Source organism: Synchiropus splendidus, chromosome 1 (assembly GCF_027744825.2).
Source record: "Synchiropus splendidus isolate RoL2022-P1 chromosome 1, RoL_Sspl_1.0, whole genome shotgun sequence".
NCBI lineage: Eukaryota > Metazoa > Chordata > Actinopteri > Syngnathiformes > Callionymidae > Synchiropus > Synchiropus splendidus.
The window spans coordinates 60,122,216-60,144,341 of record NC_071334.1 but is presented as its reverse complement, the minus strand read 5'-3'; the positions used below and the strand labels follow the sequence as shown (position 1 = coordinate 60,144,341).

At 40.6% G+C, this 22,126-nt stretch overlaps 1 protein-coding gene across 1 annotated transcript in view; it reads right to left on the bottom strand.

The window, feature by feature from the left end:
- LOC128752925 (matrix metalloproteinase-17-like) overlaps nucleotides 1-22,126 on the bottom strand; it is a 56,339-nt gene that overhangs the window by 17,408 nt on the left and 16,805 nt on the right. Inside the window, exons 2-4 of the mRNA XM_053854729.1 lie at nucleotides 17,092-17,224; nucleotides 16,784-16,919; nucleotides 5,027-5,313 (exon numbers count right to left, since the gene is read on the bottom strand). Coding sequence (XP_053710704.1) covers nucleotides 5,027-5,313; nucleotides 16,784-16,919; nucleotides 17,092-17,224 — 556 coding nt within the window. The remainder of the gene's footprint in view (nucleotides 1-5,026; nucleotides 5,314-16,783; nucleotides 16,920-17,091; nucleotides 17,225-22,126) is intronic.

Here is a 22,126-nt window from a genome sequence, read left to right as displayed (position 1 = left end):
GCTTTGTTTCTAACAATGTTTGAAAAATGATTTCACCTCTTTTAAATTTATTTATATGTAAAATACAGTGGTACCTTGGTTCTCGACCACAATCCGTTCCAGACGGCCGTTCGAGAAGCGATTTGTTCAAAATCTGAATCGATTTTTCCCATTACAATGAATGGGAAAAGAAATAATGCGTTCCAAGCCTTAAAATAGTCTTTTGTAGGAGTGAATGTAGAGTGTGTGCTGCAGGTGCGCTGTTCCTCTATGTGTGTGGCCGCTGCATGTGGGAGGGGTTGCCGAGTGAGTGACGTCTCTCCAGAAGTGAAGAGGTGCCCGGTGCGTGTCCAGCTCTGAATGTGCGCTTCTGTGCAGTTTGGCTGTGACAAAGTCATAAACCAAGTAACGCTCTGTCCCAGACTCGCCTCATCCCTGTCCCAGCTCCAGCCCACAACAGGACATCAAACCCTGGAGTGAGCGCTCCAGCCTCGGAGGTGTGGAGAGCGAGCACCTCCCCTGTGACACTCTACCACGGTCCAGTGTGGAGACAGGAAAGGTTTTACACCTCAATACGAAAAAAAAAACAGACTGTAAATGTAGCTAACGGGACACGCTTTTTTGGGGGGTGTTCGAGTTCTGGGTTTTCGTCCGAAATCCGAAGCAAAAAAATCTCAAATTTTTGCTCGAAGTTCGAAAGCAGAGGTCCCACTGTACCTTTTTCTTGACAATGTCCCGAGGTTATTGTCACCATAATGCACCCATCATGTGGACGCTACTTTTACTTCTGTCTATTCATGAACGACAATGTTAATATAAATAAATGCATCTCTCGCCATTTAAGTATTTGTTTGAGAGTTCATCCGTTTTTGTTGTGGCCCGAATTAATTGGCAGCTTTTATTGTTGATCAATAGACATGAACAGGCGCACACACAAACAAAATAAAAATAAAACAACAAAAAAACATATTGAGGAATTTTCTGGACATGTCTGGCTGGGCTGAGACCACAATGCAGACCCAAAGCTAAACCATTTCATCTCACAGTTGGCAAGCGAGTGCTTCAATATACGTTCCATTTCAGGATGTGACTTTTGACTGAATTTCCATATCATCATGTACAGACCTAAATTGCAGTCTATTCCAAACTACCACTGAGACCCTTTGGAATCTGCATGATGTTTTACTCTTTAGACAGGGTCATCTTCTACCATATGTTTTGGACAATTGCAAAAGCACTTGTGAATCGTGACGACACACACAGGATTCAGGTGTTATGTATTTGTAACAAAGCTGACTCAATCCGTTTGAAAAATAACAATCAACAAAGAGTACAGGATTAGCTCCGGATTGGTCCTTTCAAGTTACTGTGTGATCTTGCCTGCTGGACTTGTCCAAACGGGCACTTTATAAAAAAAGTCCCTTTAAATTGCCTATTGTTGGAAAAGATGTTTTTGAGTGGTTGGTGTTTGTAGTTCCCCCCCTCCGGGACCTGGCTCAATGCTTTTGCTCCACTTGTGACTCACGGACAAACCTTGCATGGTCAGTGTTAACGTAATTTTTCGGTCTTCTCTAGAGAATATCATCCACAAAAACTATTGCAACAAAGCAAACTTGCTGACAACTGACCATGTTTTAGTGTCAGGCTCCCAAAGCTGCGGCGCATTTCTGCAGCTGTTGCCCCTGTCGCCTCCAGTGACCCTCACTCACCCAGCCAGGCTCCCACCGCTCGCTCTTCTTGTCCAGCCTCTGCTGCAGCTGAGCAGGAGGTCTAATAGGAGCAGATTGAGCTGCTGTCCTCTGACATATGGTTCACAGACTCGACAGCCTTAAACATAGGAGGAGGGGATTCACAGGAGTCACCCACCTGACACTGACGTTCCAGCTGGGACTGTCAGCCCAGAACCTCTGCTGCTAACTCCACCCGTCATGTCATTTATCTTGGCTCTGGTATATTTCCATTGTTCCAATATGGTGATTGGAATTTCAACCATTGCTGAAGTGTACAATACGTCTTTCCTCAAAGACATTTAATTTAATTCAATGTTCGCCACTGTGGCAGAACATCAGTATTATAACTAGATTCAGTGTTGGGGAAAAACCTTGCACATGCATATGATTTTGAGGGATTTCAGTGAAAGAGTTCCATCTTGATATTTGACTTAAGCATGGGTCAACAAAAGAAGAGCGGATCTCATTGTATCTGCTCCAGTTTGATCTGAGTAAAAGAAGCAAAATAAAATACATCAGCTGGGCAAGAGATAAAATTGCTAGCCGTGAAAATGGATAGAAGTAGTGCACGGGACTCTGAACTAAATCCACAGTAATGTAAAAAAAAAAGATTCCACTCATTCAGCGTCCACCATGTGACTTGTGATCTGGTCCCAAAAGTGACTTTTCAGACAGACGATGGTCAGTGTCTTTTGGAGGCGAGAAATAGCATGTGTGCCCTGTGGTCTAAATGGTCTGAAATTCCAGGTGCTTGTCCACTATTTAGCATTTTCCAGGTGGCGGAGATGCAAATGAATTTATTCACCACATTTTCTGAAACAGGTGTGAGTCCACACTACATTCGTTGGTATCAAGCATGAACACTGTCTGTAAATAGTAGGGTAACGGCCACACCGACACTTCAGATAAGAACCAGCAAAGATGAAGATGCTGCGCTAGTGTTGTTGTCAAGACCACCAAATTCAAGACCCAGTCAAGACCAAGAGCAATGAATAGTTTCTTTCAATGATAGCACTTCATTTGTTGATTTATTAAAAAAAAAAAAGCAACAAAGTGTGTGTCTATGTTCTGTACTCACTTTGCTCTCAGCCTTGGGCGCTCAAACAAGTCTTGCTCTCAACAACTATACTCAACTCTGGAGTGGGTGATAAAGCACCTAAGGCATCAGTGGAGTAAGAATATCTTGAAGTATTTACTAATTATTTTGGCTACTTATGTAGCTTTGCCATAATGCCTTTTATCACCCATTTTATATTCACTTTCTCTGCCAAAATAAATAATTTATCTTCGAATCTGGTGCATCTGAGGTCGAGCAGATGAAAAAGTGTTTGTAGTCACTGTTGTATTTTTCATTTCTCCTGCAGGTAAATAACATGCATTTCTGGCACCGACATTTGTAGGCAGCAGAGCAGCGTGATACATACAGAAAAGATTTATTCTGTTTTTTTTGATCAATGTGATTACAGAGTGGAACTCAGGATTCAGAGAACGGCACTGTTCTTTCAGTGGGGTGGTGAGGGTAGTTTTGTAGTACTCAAGATTGGTCATGGTCTCGAGACCAGTTTCAAGATCACTTTTTTAGGGTCTCGTCTCAGTCTTGAATGGATTTTTTTACTCTGTCTTGTCTTGACAGAGAAAACTGGCATAATAGGCAAAAGATGGATTCTGGATTTTCTCAGTTTTGCTGTGTTTTTTTTTTTTTATAATTATCTCAAACTGATCTGTAAAACGGGCCACATTGGGTGCCACTTTTTGCTGCAACTACTCAGGAGGATACCCAAACACCAATAAATTGTGTAGAGACTGTTTGTCAGTCTGGTGTTGCTTGTTTCAGCTGACACCCAATTAGTTGACCAATACGTGTCTGAACCCACAGTGTCTCATTTTTGGATCAGTTTGAGACTCTTCATATAAACTGTCATGGTCTTGTCGCTGTCTCCATAGTCTCCTGTCTCCATAATGTCTTGGTCTCACTCACTGTGGTCTTGACTACAACACTAGGTGAAGGCCAGATGTCATGCAACCGTTCGGTGCAACTGAACTGCATGTACTTTATTAAAAAAATAATGGCACAGTAGAACAACTTTAATGTCTTTAAATTCACAAACACTCTTGCTTGCTGAAGGTTATGTAGGTCATGGGGCTGCCAAGAAAAGGTTTCTGTAATGAGAAATTCAGGTCACCTCTAATCACACTTGGCGTTTTGCGTAGGTAATGAAGATATTAGTTGAGATTCATTAATTACAGACAAAACACATGGATCCAAATAACACAGATTCAACCCCCCCTCCACTCCCCTGACCAAAAAAGGCACCTTGTGTTGCCACTTCACCTAGCAATACGAGATGAGTGGAAATGAGAGCACATTTTCTCTTTAAAACCTCGCTGTTAGCCTTTTAGGACGGATCTGGGGAATCGCACTCATCATTTTTAAATATACCTGGCAGAACATTAGAGAGCACCCAAAACACTCAATGCAAAATTGAACGATAGCTTGGCTGTAAACAAGCGGAACACTTTTGGGCCAGTGATTCAAACAAACTCGGCAACAATGAGTCGCCAAATGACTGTGAACCGGAAAAGTAGCTCGAGAGAACTATTCCAACTGCAGCCAGAGATTTTCCATGGAGAAAAGGACATTTTTGTAGGTGTCAAATAATGGCCGAATGAACCCTGTGTGAACCTGTGGAAGTTAACTGGAGAGGTGCATTTCCTCCGCGAAAGCCTGAACACTGCTGGGCATTTCGAGGTTTCAGTGGAAAGATTTGAGTGCAGACGGTGGGGCCGTTAAACCCCAGCTGGGTCGCCCGAATCACAGTGTCAGATGATCAAAGACTTAGCTTTATGTAACCTAGATAGGCCGCTGAAAATAAGCAATGCAACCGTAACAAAATGTACACAAAGACGTTTAATAATAATGTCTACTGTGCTGCAAAAGCTTCAGCAACATATAAAAGCTAGACAAGCCTGTTTGTTTTCAAAGGGTCCTTTGTGGTTTTAACTGAAGGGAAAGCTTCTTGTTAAAATTATATGGGAAGGAATTACACAACAAAAATGTTGTGACGGATGTTATGTGAAAACCTCATTGAGAACTGTTTTTGTTCAGATCGCTTAAACCCAACAGTAATCATAAAGTCTCCTGTGTTCACTGTGTGAAGACGTATAAAGCAGGTTGAGTTGAGTTTATTCATCCAGATTTGAGCATAGAAAATAGCTAAGAATAGTGTGGCCTCATACTTTGTGAACAATGTTCTGAACTGTTTTTTTTTTATTATCATTATTATTCATAATAGATACTGCAAATGAAATGTCCTCACCTGGTGCTCTGAAAGTCCAAGCTTCTTCATCATCAAAGTGAGTGTCCCCGGCAGTGAATCTCTCCCCGGGGAAGAAAGCGTGAGCCACCGTGCCCCCCGGCCCGTCGAACGGATATCCATCATTGTGGTCGGCCTTAGTGAAGTCGATCTGAATGTCAGCGTCACTGCCGGCCACCTCGTGGAAGTTCAGAGGAGCAATGTCACTCCAGACTTTTAAGGCGTAGTACATCAAGGCTCGAACAGTGTCCCTGCCCAACAAGGCGGAATCTTTGGGAAATGTCCTCACTCTGAGAGCAAGAAAAGAAAAAAACAATAAGGCAAAGAGAGCAGAATAAATGATAGAAAATAAAGACTGCATGAAAAAAGACAGATCCAAGTGGGCACAAATATATGAACCTTCTGACTTAAACGCAACTGGCCTGGGTGCTAGTTGGAGTATTGTCCATATTTAACAAGATAATAGTTGGAATGACTTCAGAACTGGCACGAATGTGAAATCCAGATGACCTGAGGCCCTTTATCCGATTTTTCTTTCTTCACCACAGTCATCTTTCACACCGGCACCAGAGTTCCTGACAGCCGGCCAAACAAACCTCTGCAACTGGCTGGGCATGACAAACGACAGCCAAGAAAGAAAGGTATCACTAATCCACTCATTCCAACCTTCCAGTCCATTCTTGCCGGAATGAAGTATATATCTAAGATGAAAAATGAGTCGATCCACACAAGCCGGATGAAAGCGAAGTAACAGATGCTGAAACCATTGACCGTTAATACTCGAGGCTGCGGCAAAACCACAGTTTTTGTCGTTCCAACAAATGATAAGAATGAAACAAAACGCGATAAATGACACAGTCCCACAGGTGATGAGTGAGCTGCAAGGCATGATGGGAGTTTTCCAAATTTAAAACAAAATTTGCACCTTGACTGAGATTTGGCAATTCAACAACGTGGCGCCGACATGACGGCACCAGGTTTGAAGCTCCTCAAGCAGGTTGTAATATTTGTCTAATGTTGTTACTGCCTCAGGTGAAAACACAGACATGGTGTACTCCTCAAACTCAGTTAAGTATTTATGTGGGCCCATAATGCTCTTCCATGTTTGGAGTTATCTACAGTGATAGCAAGATGACCAGCATATGGCACCTTGACATACAGTGATGTATGAAAGGAAAACGTTTCCATGTCAAAGTAATTTATTTTTAAACTATGGAGCGACAGCACTTCACCAAGAAGCAAGTCAGCAGTGTTGTTTTTGGCAGCCAGTTATGGTCTTGTTTCCAGTCTTTTGGATGAAAACACTCATTAGTTTTCAGTCTACATTTAAGTTTTGACAACATAATGGTGCAGAACGGTTTGAACATTGACCAATATAATAATGTATCAGTTGTTACACACGTGTGGACACACCCTCTTAATGTTTTTTTTATTTTCATGATTTCATTACACATTTTTACTGAATGCATTACAGCTTAAATGGAATAGACAGAGTAGATAAAAAGCTTAAAAACAACTGAAAACATGTTCTTAAATTTTAGTTTCTTAAAACAGTCACCCATTGCCTGGATTATTGCTTTGTGCAATGTTGGCATTCTCGCAAGGAGCTTCATGAGGCCGTCACCTCACATGGTTTTCCAACAGGTGACTACACCATGAAGCTCATGAAGAAGGCCAAGGGTTTGCAGCGCTGTCAACACAGCAAATGATGGCTACTTTGAGTCATATAAAATATAAAACATACTGACAGTTATTTAACTTTTTTTACCTCTTTGCTACATGAATTGATGTCTTCACAATGTAAAGTAGTAAAAATAAAGAAAAAAATACTGAATAAGAAGGGGTGTCCAAACTTTTGACTGGTAATGTATCTAAAACCATCTCATTGAATCTTCATTTACGCACCCTAACCTCAAAGAATTTTTCTGCAATCCACTCTAACAGACACAACCCTGAGGTGGAATAATATAACTAGGAAGGTAGAAGATACGAGCAATAAAAGGCATTGACCTGTTCACCTGCGCGGTCCTAGACGAAAAACAAATTTGAAATTTTCCACTTCAAGAAAAGGTGCAAGCAACATATGTCATGCCACGGACTTGTGATAGGCAGACCTGTTTTTCATGTCCAGAGGAGGAGGGCTGAATTCGACTCATGCTACTAGCATGCTCATGCTCCCAACGGGGACATTCAACAAATGGATGAGTTGATATATTATCAAATAAACCGTACAAAATAATCTCAATTCCAGTGAAGCAAATGCTTCAAAAGAGATTGATCATTTAATGTACTGCACATGGACACCCTATTAGTTCTCACACTACTTCTGATCAGTTGCACAAATATTCATTTTATACCGCAGTTAACTTCTCATGTGTCATGGGACTGACTTACTCGCTTTTTTTTAAAGCCCTAAACAGTACAAAGAGATTCCTTCATGGATAATGAATGACTCTTCTGCAACACGTTTGTGTCCAAGAGGATTTACGATTGTGTAGAATTACCCCATCAAAAGTTTGCTTATCTCTCTTTCTTCTCTCTGCTCAATATTTTGTGATTGATGGTGAGCTGCCTGATCTCTTTGTTCTAGAATTATGCCCCTCGCTTTGTTCTGAAATGTTCTCTGAGCTGTCACATCCAATACTTTGAATCAAATCTCGGAGGGAAAAGGAACATCAGCTGTTAGATATAATTGTTAATATCATAACACAGTTTGTTACCACAGTGTCCTTTGAGGACAGAACATGCTGGACGAAGAATATTAGACATGGAAGTACCTGGCAAAAGAAGGAGAGGAAGACACCCATTTAAGACGAGGAGAGAAGAAGAAAACAAAGAAGTAGTCTCATACTTGCTGCTTTTAGAAAGGCTCCTTTGTCATTGGTGCTGATTTATTTATTTGTTTATTAGCCTCAAGTTGATCATTATTTCACAGCATTCTAACAGATATCATATGAAACAGACTACATCGCAACCGCTGTCTTTTTAACTCACAAAAGCCGAGGTTCATGTTTGCCCCATGCTGGGATGAGAGCGCATGCTTCAAAAATGCTTGCAAAGTTTCACAGAAAGGTGAGGACAACTTAAAACATAAAAAAATAAAAAGTCAAATAATCAGTTTGACAGAATAAAGTGTGAAGTCCGAAACTGGAAATATAAATATATCATAAAAACCTTTCAATTATTTGTCATTTTTCATTTCATTTTCTGTATTTTTTTTCACCACTTGCTGTGCACCAGCAAGCTACAAGCCTGTGTGGCTCTGGTGCTCCACAGCGACATGAGCTGACATCAAAAGTTACACATTCAGAATCGAGATGATCTCATTTAAAAGCACCACCACATATTTTTGTGGAAAATTTGTAGCTGCATTTTAGGCCCGCTCAAAGCTGTGCCACAGCAAATGCATCTTCAGATGCTCACACGACTCTGGCTCTAGATGAAAGTCTCTAAATTAGAGGGCTCCACATGCGTCCACTCTCTCATCTTTTAGGTTGGTGTCTCAATTTTAACTCTTGTGCTGCAACCACCTGCTGATGTAAAATCTGATGTTTGCAGAAAATACTAACAGCTTGGTTCTGAGCTGGCAATGTCTTCCGATCACAGCAGTGGTGCTCAGTGTTGAAAAGGAAGCAGTTGACCTCACTATTGGTTCCGTTCACTAACATAACCTTTGAACCACCACATAGTTGGAGTCGGCATGACACGGATGCATGAGGTTTGATCATTGATGCTAAACTGAGTTGTTGGTTTTAAAAGCCAAATTATAGAGTAAACTGTGAAAACACGGCAGATCCATTGGCCTCATTATTCATCTCCTCATTTCACAGCTCTCAATTAGACAGAGGTCCACCACTGAGTTTTAATAGCTGCATCTTTTAATACTATAATTATCATCAACCCCCGTCTTAGAAAAAAGCAGCAGGGATTCTTTACATACGTGAGCTTATACCGAGAAAATTAGTAGTTTAGAGCATCATATCTAGATGAATATTTGCACCCTCGTAATCTCCCGTGGTGAAAACACCACAGGTTTTTGTCCTTGTTGAACAGTTGTGGTGATAAAGTCAGGCACATGCTGCATTGCTAGTCCATCATTATCAGACACTGAAGTGAATATTCTTACTCACTTGTGCGGGTGCAACAGGATTTTTGAGTCCACTCAGTCACAAAAGCAAACGTCTGCGTCAGCATTTGTTTTTACTGGTCTGAAACTTGGACACATGGACACATAACCCAAATAGCATTACAGAATGTGAAATGGTTGGGAGATGGGGGGCAACGTTTTGTCATCAACAAGAGACTCTGAGTAGAGGCACATGAGTTTTTAAAACCAAAAAGAAAGAAAGAGATTTCTTTGGACATGGACCTCAGCGCTCCGTCGACCGCTGCACCAAACAATGAATTAGACTGCACTGTGCGATGGTCCACCGGGCATTGGCCCCCAGTCACCAGTCCAGCCCTGAACTTAAGGCAAATAATACTGACATCTATAGCAAACACAAATAAAGTACCAGCTGTATTTTCAGCAAGAAACACGCGTCTCTCTGCACTCCCTTTTTTTTACGTCTGGTCACTGGCAGCTAGATACATGAGCTGCCTGCAGGCTGAAAATGTGACCGACATCACACTGCAAAAACTCAAAATCTACCACGTTTGCTGAGTCTAAATATCATCCCACTAGATTTAAGATAAATTCACTTTATAAATGACATTTCTGCAAGATGGATGGACTTATTTTACAAGAATGCATTCTTAAATATGTTGCTACTTAACTTGTTCTATTGGCATATTGTTTCCACTTATTTCAAGGTACAAGTACTTTTTTGGGGGAATTTTGGCATTTTGGAATGTATGCCCCAAAATGCAGCAGAAGAAATCAAATGTAAATATTTTGCTTAGAAATAACAAAAGATGCGCACAGTGATGAGTGAGAAGGATAAGTAACACTAATCTTATGACTTAAAAAAAGTGGTTATATAGGAGCATTAAATGCATTACCAGCATCAATGGCTGTGCGTGAACCTGCACTGAGTTTGTTAGTATTTACATTTTTCAAATGCTAAAGGTGGAATCAATAAAATAAATGTAGGGCATGCAATCTATCGTACAAAAAAGAAGAAGACAAACAGAAACAAATCAAGATGGGCACAAGTGAACAGCTTGAAAACAGAGTCCTTACTTAGTTAACAATTTTAAGCTCAGCTAAGATAAGATGAGACTGTTTAGAAGTTTAGAGCATCATATCTAGACTGATATTAGACATTTTGAAATTTGACATGCATTTTCCCTATTTTAAAACAGCAGCAAAATTGTCATTATGCTTCAATTGCCAAAACAAATTGCTGAGAGGCTACTGTGAAACATAATTAACATAATGATAAACTGTCACTTTGTTGGTCCAAATATTTTTCTCACCAATTTCAACAAACTTTGGCGAAAGCGAAATCCGAAAATCAGGTGACCAAGGCTATAAATGGAGAACGGTGATGTCCGCACCATTGTATTCATGGCTGTGACTCACAGAAACCAATGCATTGCAGTCACATGAAATCGTCAAGATTCAAATAATAAATCGATAGAAAAATGATGAAACCATTTATGTAGCACTGACAGTTCCACAGTGTATAAACTTGAATGAAATTCAAAACGAAATGTTCCGTTGTCAAACTGTTTCCCACACGTGAATGATGTACAGGCTTCTAACTGACTGGCCAAAGATTGTACAATTAGACATGTAAAAACTCAAAGTGCACTTCAATAATTCTTCACTCCATTCAGAACAACTGCAACTGCTGAAAGACCAAAACATCAGTACATTCGCAATGGCCTTCGCATAGATCTCAGTGTGAGTGTCTACTGGTCATTGTTTGCACTGTGGGCTGCTGCAATTCCAGGAACAGTGTCTGCTGCAGATGCATCAGGGGAGCTGCTCTCTGTAGTTATCGGCTTTGAAGGGGGCAAGACCACAGACAATGTTCGCCATTAAGGCCCATTGTTGAGAGGTGATTGTTTCAGGGGCTCGCTATCACCGCTACATGCAGCGCAAAACGCGATGCAGATTCACTCCCTGTAGTAATTTCACTGATGCACAACTCACATACTGCTATCCATTCTCTTTCTCAGAAGTATCTCTACGTTGCGGACATGTGGGGCGCATCCAAACAGTCACGTGTACAGACTACGGTTTAGCTTTCGTCATCACAACATCCAGATTCAGCAGTGTGGTTTAAGTCTTTTGGTGGCTGGATTTTGGGTGCGTTCCAACGACTATTCATTGAAAGCCTTGAATTTTAAGTTTTTGTTTCTGGAACTGGCGTTGTCCTGGATTCTCAGAATCTTGGTGTTTTCGATTGAACATCCCATGTTGAAACCGCTTTGTCCAAACTCAAGTGTGTGGTCGCTGGAGACGGAAGTTATGGACATAAAAATATCATGATAAATGTCATTTAGCCCCTGACGATAATAATCACGATAAATACATTTTCATTCTATTCCACGTGTTGTGCACAGTACAATCTCTCTTGAAACTGTTTTATGATGAAACTTAGTAGTGGAGTTTCTCTCCAACATCATCAACATATGTTTAAATATAACAGTTAACTAAGTGTCGAGATGAGAAATTCAATGTTGCCAGTTTTATTTAAATTGAGCTCAATTGTATCTCATGTCACTTAGCAGTTGACTTTAACTAGGGACCAGTCTGGACACATTTCCTAGATGCTATTGAAGAAATATTAGAAATAATAATAAATTATTTTTGAAATCATTATTATCATACAAACTGTCAGTCCTTTGTCTTGTGTGATGAAAAACCTTTTCACAATTCTCACTCCTAAAATGGTAGTTTTCACCTATGAGGACCATCTAATAAAATAAACACATATCCAGAGACTTCGAATGGACCAAAGTCATTATCAAAGGTTTCCTGAATTAAAAAATAAGTTTAAAACTACAATCGTGAGCCAAGTCCACCAAACTCTCCACAACTGTCTCAGGAGCGTTTCACGGTCTAGTCATGTTTATTTACGCAAGTCCAATGTGCCATTTCTTCCCGCGGACTGTTCAAAATTGCACTCAGGAAAACAGCATTAAGATAAAGCTATAGTTGTGAGAGGCAGGTAGTCAACTTGTTCGTCTAGCTTCAAAAGAGCTTCCAACGTTGCTCTTCTTCATGTTTCCTGCCAGTGTCAGTAACTGATACGAAATCTGCAAACGTTCTCCAGGACACATTTGTTGTTACTAAAAGAGGATAACCCAGTCTGTCGTGACTTATTTTAATCCTTGCTATTTTCAACAGCGCTCCTCTCAACCCATCGCGTCTGTGTTCCAGCTATTAGCTGCGCTGTCTGCTGTGATAACGAGCTGACAATATGAGATAATGAACTAACAGTTGGCTGCCGCGCAGCCTGGCCTTGTGCATCGCACTCCATTGAAGTGTGCCGCAGAAAAGAAGTGGGGTGAAGACAAATTGGGCTTGACGCTCTCTGCCATGGCAAGTACAAAACTCTTCCCTTGAGTTTGTGTGTTGGAAAAATATCATCCTTCCACTTTGCTGTCCTGTGTAACGACAGAGAGACAAGTGGGAGGTGAGGGAAACAATTCAGGCGACTACGCATGACTGTCAGTAGCAAAACTGTGTACAGGGGTACCTCGGTTCTCGACCACAATCCGTTCCAGACGGCCGTTCGAGAAGCGATTTGTTCGAAATCTGAATGGATTTTTCCCATTTAACTTGGGAATGGAAAAAGATATAATGCGTTCCAAGCCTTAAAATAGGTGAGTGAGTGACGTCTCTCCAGAAGTGAAGAGGTGCCCGGTGCGTGTCCAGCTCTGAATGTGTGCTTCTGTGCAGTTTGGCTGTGACAAATAACAAAGCGTGTCGTGGGTCAGCTGATCGGTCCGCGCTCATAATGTTTTTTTCCGGCTTTTTTTTCGGGGGCCGTTCAAGTTCTGGATTTTTGTTCGAAATCAGAAGCAAAAAATCTCAACATTTTTGTTCGAACTCTGATTTGTTCAAAGTCCGAGACGTTCGAAAACCGAGGTACCACTGTATTTGTTTGGCTCACCTTTTATTGAAGAGCGTTCAGAAAGGAGACAGTGCTTGTGCTTGATCATGTCAGGATTCGTCTCAGTGAGTCAGCAGCGTAAAGACGCATACTGCGCAGGAAGATTTCAGCCATGCATTCGTGAACTATGCTGCTGAACTGGCAACCGGTTTAGTAGCTGTTTTTGTTCATTCTTCTGCATTTTATTTTTTTTCTGAATTCACCTGTGATCGGTCAAAATTTGGCAACACTGAGCATAAGTGAGCAGGATGTATTCCCAACACAGAGAGCACTATTGTGCATTAACAGGAGAGATGGAAATAGTGACAACATTGCACTCCAAAATCAGTGACTACACATTGAATAGGTAAAGAAATGAGAAAAAAGTGGCAGACAGTCAAATCTGGGCAAGTTTTAGTGTTATAAATTGAGCAAAAGGTCAATTGTTGACCATGATAATTAAAGATTTTTTTTTTTTAGGAAATTTCAAAAACACCTGAGAGACCACAAAACTGTTGGAAATGGATGTTGCATTATTAGTATATATATATATATATATATATATATATATATATATATATATATATATATATATATATATATATATATATATATATATATATATGAAGAAAATGAAAGAACACATTTAGTCAAAATAATGATGGAAAAACTAACTGAAGCAAATGCAGTCAAACATACAGAGCTGCAACTTGATGGACAATGAAGGCGCTTTTAATCACTGACAAAAGTTATGATAATAGAAAAGTTCCAATGTGGCTGAAATATGAATTTCTATTTTTGACTCAGTCTAACTTTTAGAAATACGCCAGTACCTTCAAAAGGAGCACAGTAGGTGTCGATTTTCATATCAACATGACTGAGTCCTCGTGGGCTTATTTAAATCATTTGACTGAAGTAATTATTTTCTCATTGGAACCAAAAGACCTGGCCTGTTAATGTGGGTGTTTTCTTTCCAAGAGTTTCATTTTACTCAGCCATGTCCTCCGACAGCATTCCGGATCCCGTTGAGCTGAGTGAGTTTGTGTGTGGCTGGATGTGGACAGACTGGCAGATTGGCATTAATCTCTGAATAAATAAAGACATTTCTGTTGCGCCCCCTAAAGTCCAAACGCACCCAGTGGGTATTGGGCCTAAGGCACTGGGAGCAACACTACAGGTCTACAGGACATAATTTAAGATTTATAGAGCGTTTTATTAAGAGAAACTAACTGTAGTGCTCCACTGGGATCGAGTGTCAATTTAAAAGCCCTTGAAATGAGCAGAATACGGGACCTTTAAAAGATAAAAATAATTTCAAAGCGCAGGGATAGAATTGCCTTTTCGGCATCATTAAAATCTGAGCGCGTTCCCAGAGAATTACAGCGGAGGCCAGTGAGTGGGAACCGATTTGTTGTGGCACTTGAGAGAAAATCTGCAGCGTATGGAAATCTCTGTGGATCTGAAAGCCAGCAGATTATCTTCAACACTTTCTCAGCTCTGTTCTACAATTGTGAGTGCTGTGAACAAAGGTGCTGACTGACGACACGCTGTCTTGTTTCCCACAGAGTGAGAGAGAGCGCTGACAGGAAGACAGCGTTGACTGGCACCACCTAACAAATGAGAGGGCAGGAAACATTTTGGTGGCTCCCTGTTTGGCACACAGTCACACAGGGTTTGAGAGAACTTAAGACGTATATGCACCTTTGCAAGTCTAATTATTAGATTAAAAACCAATTAAAGCTTCAGGCATGTGTCTTGGACAACTCAATGCATTTTTGTTATCAAGCAGACACATTATTACATTCATTTACATTTCAAGGTGCAGTCACAGGGCTAAAGCAGTGCAATCTTTAGCAATGAAGTCTAGCTCTGTGTGCACATGCTGCTAGACTGAAGCTTCTATTTTATCATTATGGTCTGTGTCTTCAGACTGGGCCTCATTAAGTTTGACTAAACCTATTGGTTTAGTGAGGGTCCGGCTCTTTATCACAGGGGACAGAGCATGAGATTGGTGCCCTAGCCATTGCCAAAAAGCAAAGTTCCCTATTAGCGGCTCCATATATGTTGTTCCTCTCACGAGTGATGACAAACTTTAGGCAGTGACTCCCCTCTTGTTGCTTTATTGTTCAGAGTTCACTTGAAATAACAGCTCAACCTCACTGTCAGTCCACACCACTGTCTCTTCACACGTTTTCTTTCTTGTGCTACTATGCTAATACAGTGCACATGCTGCCTCCGCACGTGTAGTAGTAGTCTTCTACACTGCCTGGCCAAAAAAAAAGTCGCCACCAAAAAAAAAAAAAAAAGAGTCATACACTAATATTTCGTTGGACCGCCTTTAGCTTTGATTATAGCACACATTCGCTGTGGCATTGTTTCAATAAGCTTCTGCAATGTCACAAGATTTATTCCCTTCCAGTGTTGCATTTATTTTTCACCAAGATCTTGCATGGATGATGGTAGAGTCTGAGCCTTCTCCAGCACATCCCAAAGATTCTCAATGGGGTGAAGGTCTGGACTCTGGCCAGGCTGTGTATGTTGTTAGAACATTACAGCACCCACTACAGGCCTGGCACATCATATCATATTATTTTTGGTTGCCTTTAGTGGATTTGTGCGGACACCTGAAACAGCTTCATTTTTACAGAGGACAAGATTGGACAACACTTTCTTAGTCTCATGGCGTCCAATAGCGACTCTCATCAAGTGACTTTTTCCTCCTACGCTGACATAGAATTAAAGTGAAGCACATGTTCCACCTTCTGCAGCACATGATGGGTAGCGAACCATGTAGAAGAAAGATGGAGATTAGGTTCGATATGGGTTGTCACGCTGCACACTACGATAAGTCAGTGTATAAAGCTCCATAAACAACTGTGTGTTTCAGTCACGGTAACTTCTACGGGGGAGGGCCACAGTGGGTGCTCCTTTTCACCCCCCCTGCGCCTCCTACCCTTGTCATACAGACACTGAAAATTCGTTGGAAAACGGAAAAAGTCACACGAACGCTAACTTCAGCATCGTCATAGCAAAAGTCTCGCAAGTCGCTATTGACCCTGTTAGAGTGAGAATGGTTTGGAATAGCTGTGTTTCCGCAACACCAAAACCATGCTGTGTCCACGCGGACCTCCACCCTCACTCTCTGGGCTGTCTCCCATTTTTTCAGTGCTCAGTCAGCCCAGCTGAGGGCAGCATGCACCCAAACGCTTAGAGCAAGTCCCAAGTCTGACATTCCATGAAAAACCTTTACCATCTTGGCCAAAAACCTGGATGCCACAGTGTGTGACTTTCAAGTTCTGAGGGGCAAAACCACAGAAGCCAAACTCAGGCTTCTGATCAGAATGTTTCCTGGACTATAGTGAGATGTTCCTGGACAGGAGTTCATCTTGGTTTTCTGGGTTTTTCATGCATGTGTTTACGTAAATTTTATTTACTTCATAAATAAATGCGAAGACAAAGTCATTTCCTAATTGGCTGTTGAAAAAATACATATGGTCTAAATATAAATAAGTATAACAACAGTTCACCACTAAGACAATCGTCAAGACAGCAGAAAATTGAACTGATCAGTTTCTTTAAAAACATTATCAAGCTATGTCAGTGTAACACAATGGTAACAGGTATGATGATGGCGCTGTCACGCCGTCTAATACGTGTTTGGCCTTTCAAGCACTCATCATCATCATCCTTATGGTGTTTGCACTTGTCATACCTCCATGACAAGTGTCTCTTCTTCCACTTGTTAGGCGGAGTCAGGCTTCTTTTCCTGCGGCCCACAGAAACGGCAGACTCCGACACATCTGGCAGGGAACATCTGGGGGTTTTCATTAGTCCGAGCGTGGCTTGGTCTGGAGAAGAAGAGAGATTGTAGTCAGATGAGAACTGGATGGAAATTGCAGAAGTCAGGATTTCTTTTTCAAGGTCGGGAAAGCAATATATCATGTATTTTTTTCGATGAATGTTTGTATAAGCCAGGACAGACTTGATTCCCAGCTTGACTTAGAGATAAAAGTGGGATACCGAAGACTCCTGTTTCCTTCAGGCCTCCAAACTTCTGCATGGCTTTGATGGCCTTGGTGAGGGCCTCCTTGGTCTGGAGCTGGCCACTCACTGGGTCAGGGGGCGGGAGATAGCCGAACTTACTCAGCCAGTCCTGGAGGGAAACATAAAACCAGAAGTTGAGGAGCCATTCCAGGCATTTAAAAGGAATCCCAAAACCACCTGTTTGGCAGATTTCATCTGCCTCGGAGCACACATTATCAGGTTCATCTTTACTTTAAAAATCAGATTTCAACAAGAAGCACGTTGATGATTCATGAAGCTGCTGTTCGGACCTCATGAATTTAATCATGAGAATCAAATATTGTGTACCTGTTTTGCATCAAATATGTAGTGCCAACTTCAATCCCAAACGGTTTGATCGCACAAATACCCCGAATGGTTGGCAGGATGTTCAGTTAAGAACATGGTTCCAAGTATGAAATCTTTGAAAACGATGCAGCTCAAATGCTTGATAATACTACAGTGAACCTCCTATTCAAGTGTAGGCGATCCAGGCTTAAAAATAATTATGAACCATCACAGATACACATCTTACACAGCTGTATGCTCATCTTGCATAAATATATAAAAAAAGATAAACAAAACCGTAGACACGATCGCTTGTAGTAAGGGAATGAATCATTATAAAAATGTGTCACTCTGGCAACAGCTACTGAGTTAATCTCCGTCTACGACTGCTATTTGACTCAGATGTTTGTTTTGATAAAAAAGTTATTTCCATACACATAGATGTTTACACCTTTTATTTAATCGAAGACATGGTGTGTCGGAAGGGGAATGGATTTGGGGCGAGGTTATGGCCTGGGGGCGGGGCATTTAGTTTCTTAGCTAACAGCCTGACAGTGACTAAAATATTTCAGAAACATATGTTCTCAAATAATCTAATTTAAAGCCAAATATGAAAGTGTTTTTTTTCCACAGTTCAAATGTCCACAGAGCTACAAAACAAGGATCCAGAGCACCGCTTTGACAAAGGGACAGTGCATGTCACAGTGAGTGTGTTCATTTTCCTTTCTTCCTCCTGCTCACCAGGGGTTCACTGCGTTGCTCTTTTTGTTTCTTCACCTTGCGTCAGAGTTCAACCGCTTCATTGCCTTGAATCGCTCCCCGTGGTCTTTAAAATAGGCTTTTGATATCAAGCCATTGACAGGGATAGACACAGATCGATAGTGGAGCAACCCCTGTGAAATGAGGGGTATGGAGGACCAACGGAATGACACGCTCTAAGGATGTTTCCCTGCAGATGGTTACGGTGGACTAACTGAAACTGAGCCATAGGAAATGAAATTCAGGTGCAACTGATGGGTTCCTGTTTTTACCCATCAACGACCAGAAACATACATCATAATTGAAACACGACTTCATAGTAGTAGATGTCTCGCTGTTAGAAAACAAAGCCGTCATAAAAAAAGAAAGAGAAGTAATAAATGACAATATTTTACTGGAACAATTGTCACCCACATGCTTCCCTCCAAAAAAATAAATAAGGAGGTTTCATACACAGCTTTCACACTCCGTATAAATGAAGAAATTTTACAGAAACTGGAGCCTGCCACACCTCGTCATAACAAGAAAGCACATCACAAAAACAAAACAATCATCTAAATGAAAGAATACAACAAACAACTTGAGACGTCTTCATATGATCTATAGCTCTACTAGCTTTATACTTTGGAACAACTTCCAGGCTCATGTGGTGTGATTCGGGGACATATTAGACAACAACTAACAATGTTCTTCATTCTTTTCTACCATCACCTGAATGACAACAACAACTCAATGCTTCATGACTCGAATGACTTTTTCAATACAGTTACATAACAGTGCTTGATCCATAAAACCTGTGGTATCGTCTTTACGCAACCTTGTCATGCATTTAACCTGTCTGTATTTGTACTCTGCGTGCAAGTATCAATTTCAGAATAAAAGGGACGAGAATTTAAGTAAGTGATGGACTATATCTGTGTTGTTGACAAAAGCCACAGCACGCAGTGCTCATAAACCTACATCAAAATGTTTGTTTGGAGCAGGCAACCCACTTACACCATGATGTCATCACAGAAAGTGTAAATATACTGGAAAATATACTAAAAGGACTCAGAACGGCGACAGAATGTTAAAATAAATGTCAGCTGTGATGAGACTTACAGGTAGAGATCTCTGCTCTCTCTGCTGAGAAAAAGGGTTAACTTGATTTAAAATAACGTAACATAACAGTTTCACAGCTAATACAGACATTTTTTTTAGATGCTTTTATTTTTCTAATTTTCACTTAAATAAGGCAATTGTTTTCCATTGATACTAAAGCCTACAGTAGTAAACCCCGTTATATTTACTATCAAACTGAATTAGCAAATTTCATTGATATAAATTCAACATTTTTGGGTCTTATGTAGGGCTGAGACTTGAGACAAATCAATTATTTGATTGAAACAATAGCAATAATCAGGTATAAACTATCCTCAAGAGAACAATATTCAGTGCTGCAATTCCAAAATACGATGTGATGTCACAGGCAAAACAGCTTGCTCTGATGGACGGAAAATTCAAGTTTTGTTTCAGAGTTGCTGCACTTAGACCTTGATGTTTAAGGCTACATGTACAGATTGAACTTGAATTTGATCATACTGGTGTCACACATTTTACTGCAAACAATCAGGATTTACTTCATTTAAAATTGAATTTGATTTTACTTCAGATTGGAATAGAATTTAGCCCAATCCCTGATTTTATATAACTTATTTGAAGCCAGATTTATAACATTCTTATGGTCATTAGAATAATAATGACTCTCCTAAGGTAAATAATAATAGTGGAATAAAATAATCACATCAACAGATCTGGACTTGTATAAAGTGTGTGCTGCTTGTTGTCCTGTGGAAGATGGGTAGTTGTCTACTTTAAGGCCCATTTATGCTGCCTTCGCAAAATTGTACCTGTCCGTTTCAAACAATGTTATCGTCACTCATCTCATACTTCCATGTGTTCTTTTCATTGTTATTACTGTACAGCAATATATCCACCAGGGGGAGCAGCCCACAGTCAAAAGTTTATCACAACAACAAACTCCAAAACAAACACGGCGACTGTGGAAGAAGTGTTGATAATGTACTGCTAGCACAAAAGACAAAACAAAGGCACCATTGTGGGAGGTGGTGGTTGGTGAGGCCGTTGTTTTGTGATTAGAGGACGGAGAATTTCCGCCGTCCTCCTCGTGTCTTAGTAGAGCTACGTATTGGGTTGTGACAGCAAAACTGCCCCCACTGTTTTCGGTGGTACTGTTCCGTTTGGTCGGGATCCATGAGCTTTGTAGACGAAATGAACGCAGAGTTTGGACAGAAGACTCCACATGTGGATCCGTCCGGAACATTGAGAATAAACAGGCCTTTAATTTGGGCGTTTCACATGTGTTTGTGCTTCATAATAATAATAATTATGAAATAAGTGAGCTGGAGTTTGGTTTGGATCTTGATTTGTTTCATTCCAGAAACAAAAAAATAGTAGCAGTCAAAGCTAGGTTGACTCACACGACCCAAAGCAAGTTAAACCTCTTCCCAAACAAAGCACACATTCCTCATCTCACGTCTTTTCTCAACAGACATGAAGAAGGTGTATTATATCTCCGACATGCTCGCATTCAGCGAGCAATCTGTGCATGCTACCAATTTGATGTCTTTTTAAATAATTTTCTAAAGAGCCAAAGTGATTTCTATAATCTTCAAGAGTTGAATATGAAGGCAGCAAGCAGATAATCTATGGATGATGGACTCAGTGACTGTCGGCATTTGGCATGAGACTGGGTACATCAGCAGGCTGCCAATACATATTTAAACCATGTACTCACGCACAGACACATTTTTGAGCAGTTAAGAGAAATGCTGAAAAATGGTCATCAAGCTGTGACAGGTTCAAATGTGTGTGTGCATCATCAGAATAGTACATAAATAGATGCTTCCACCACTTCAACCAATCTATAACCTCATTCATTTCTGCAACACTAAGGTGCCCCAACCCTTTCTGATGATGTAATTTCCCCTTTTTTCCCCCCAAATAAAAATTGCCATTGAAATTTGATGTCCAAATTTCTGTTAAATTAACAGTAACAACACAGATAAAGTGGTTGAGGATGTGTACAATTGTTAATGCAGTAATCCAACTGTGCAGCTTTGTGGCATTAACAGACACGACCTCATGTTCTGCTCTGGCCCAACGGGTCTCAACTGCTGAGCTGACAGATGCTCAGGTTCACACGCCAAGTCGCACACGTACAAACAAAACTAAATATAACACTCAATTGGAGCTAACATGCTCGCCTTCAGTTTTGATGTGCAAAGTATATTTGGCTCAAGTCAGAACCTTCAGCTACTGACATGTGACTTCCGTTATGCTTAAATGTAAATAAACAGCTACGGCGTTTAAGCAGCCTCTAATAAGAAAATCACCTTTCTAACTTAAATTCATCACATCTGTGTGAGCAACGTGTTTACCACTTGCTCCTTGTATCTGTCAAACACTGCACGATGCAATCTTCCTCATGATATATGAATATATCGACATAACTTTTTTGAAACTCAACATCAAAATGTGTTTCAATGAAAAAGACAGTGTTTGTGATGACAGTGATTTGAGGACAGTGAACAATATGTGAATCTCCCTCGCTCCTCTTGGTCAGTGTGAACGTCCTTAAGTTGCTTCTAGTTGCTGAGCAACGGCATGTGACTCCCTCTTTCCCCCAACACATGCTTTAATTGTCTTTGTAGCTCTGATTATAACATGCTTTTTAGAATCTTCTTGCCATCAGAGATTCTAAATACATACTGCTTAAAGCCGTATTTAACATGGTTATTACCAACAACGTAAAAAAGTGTTGAGAATTCTATTCAGAGTGAGTTCTCCCAGTGAAGATCCAGCTACAACAAGCTTCACCCAAGGAAACATCAAGGAAGCAAGAAGGAAATAAATCAGTTCTTGTGGTTGACTGGAGCAGACAAAA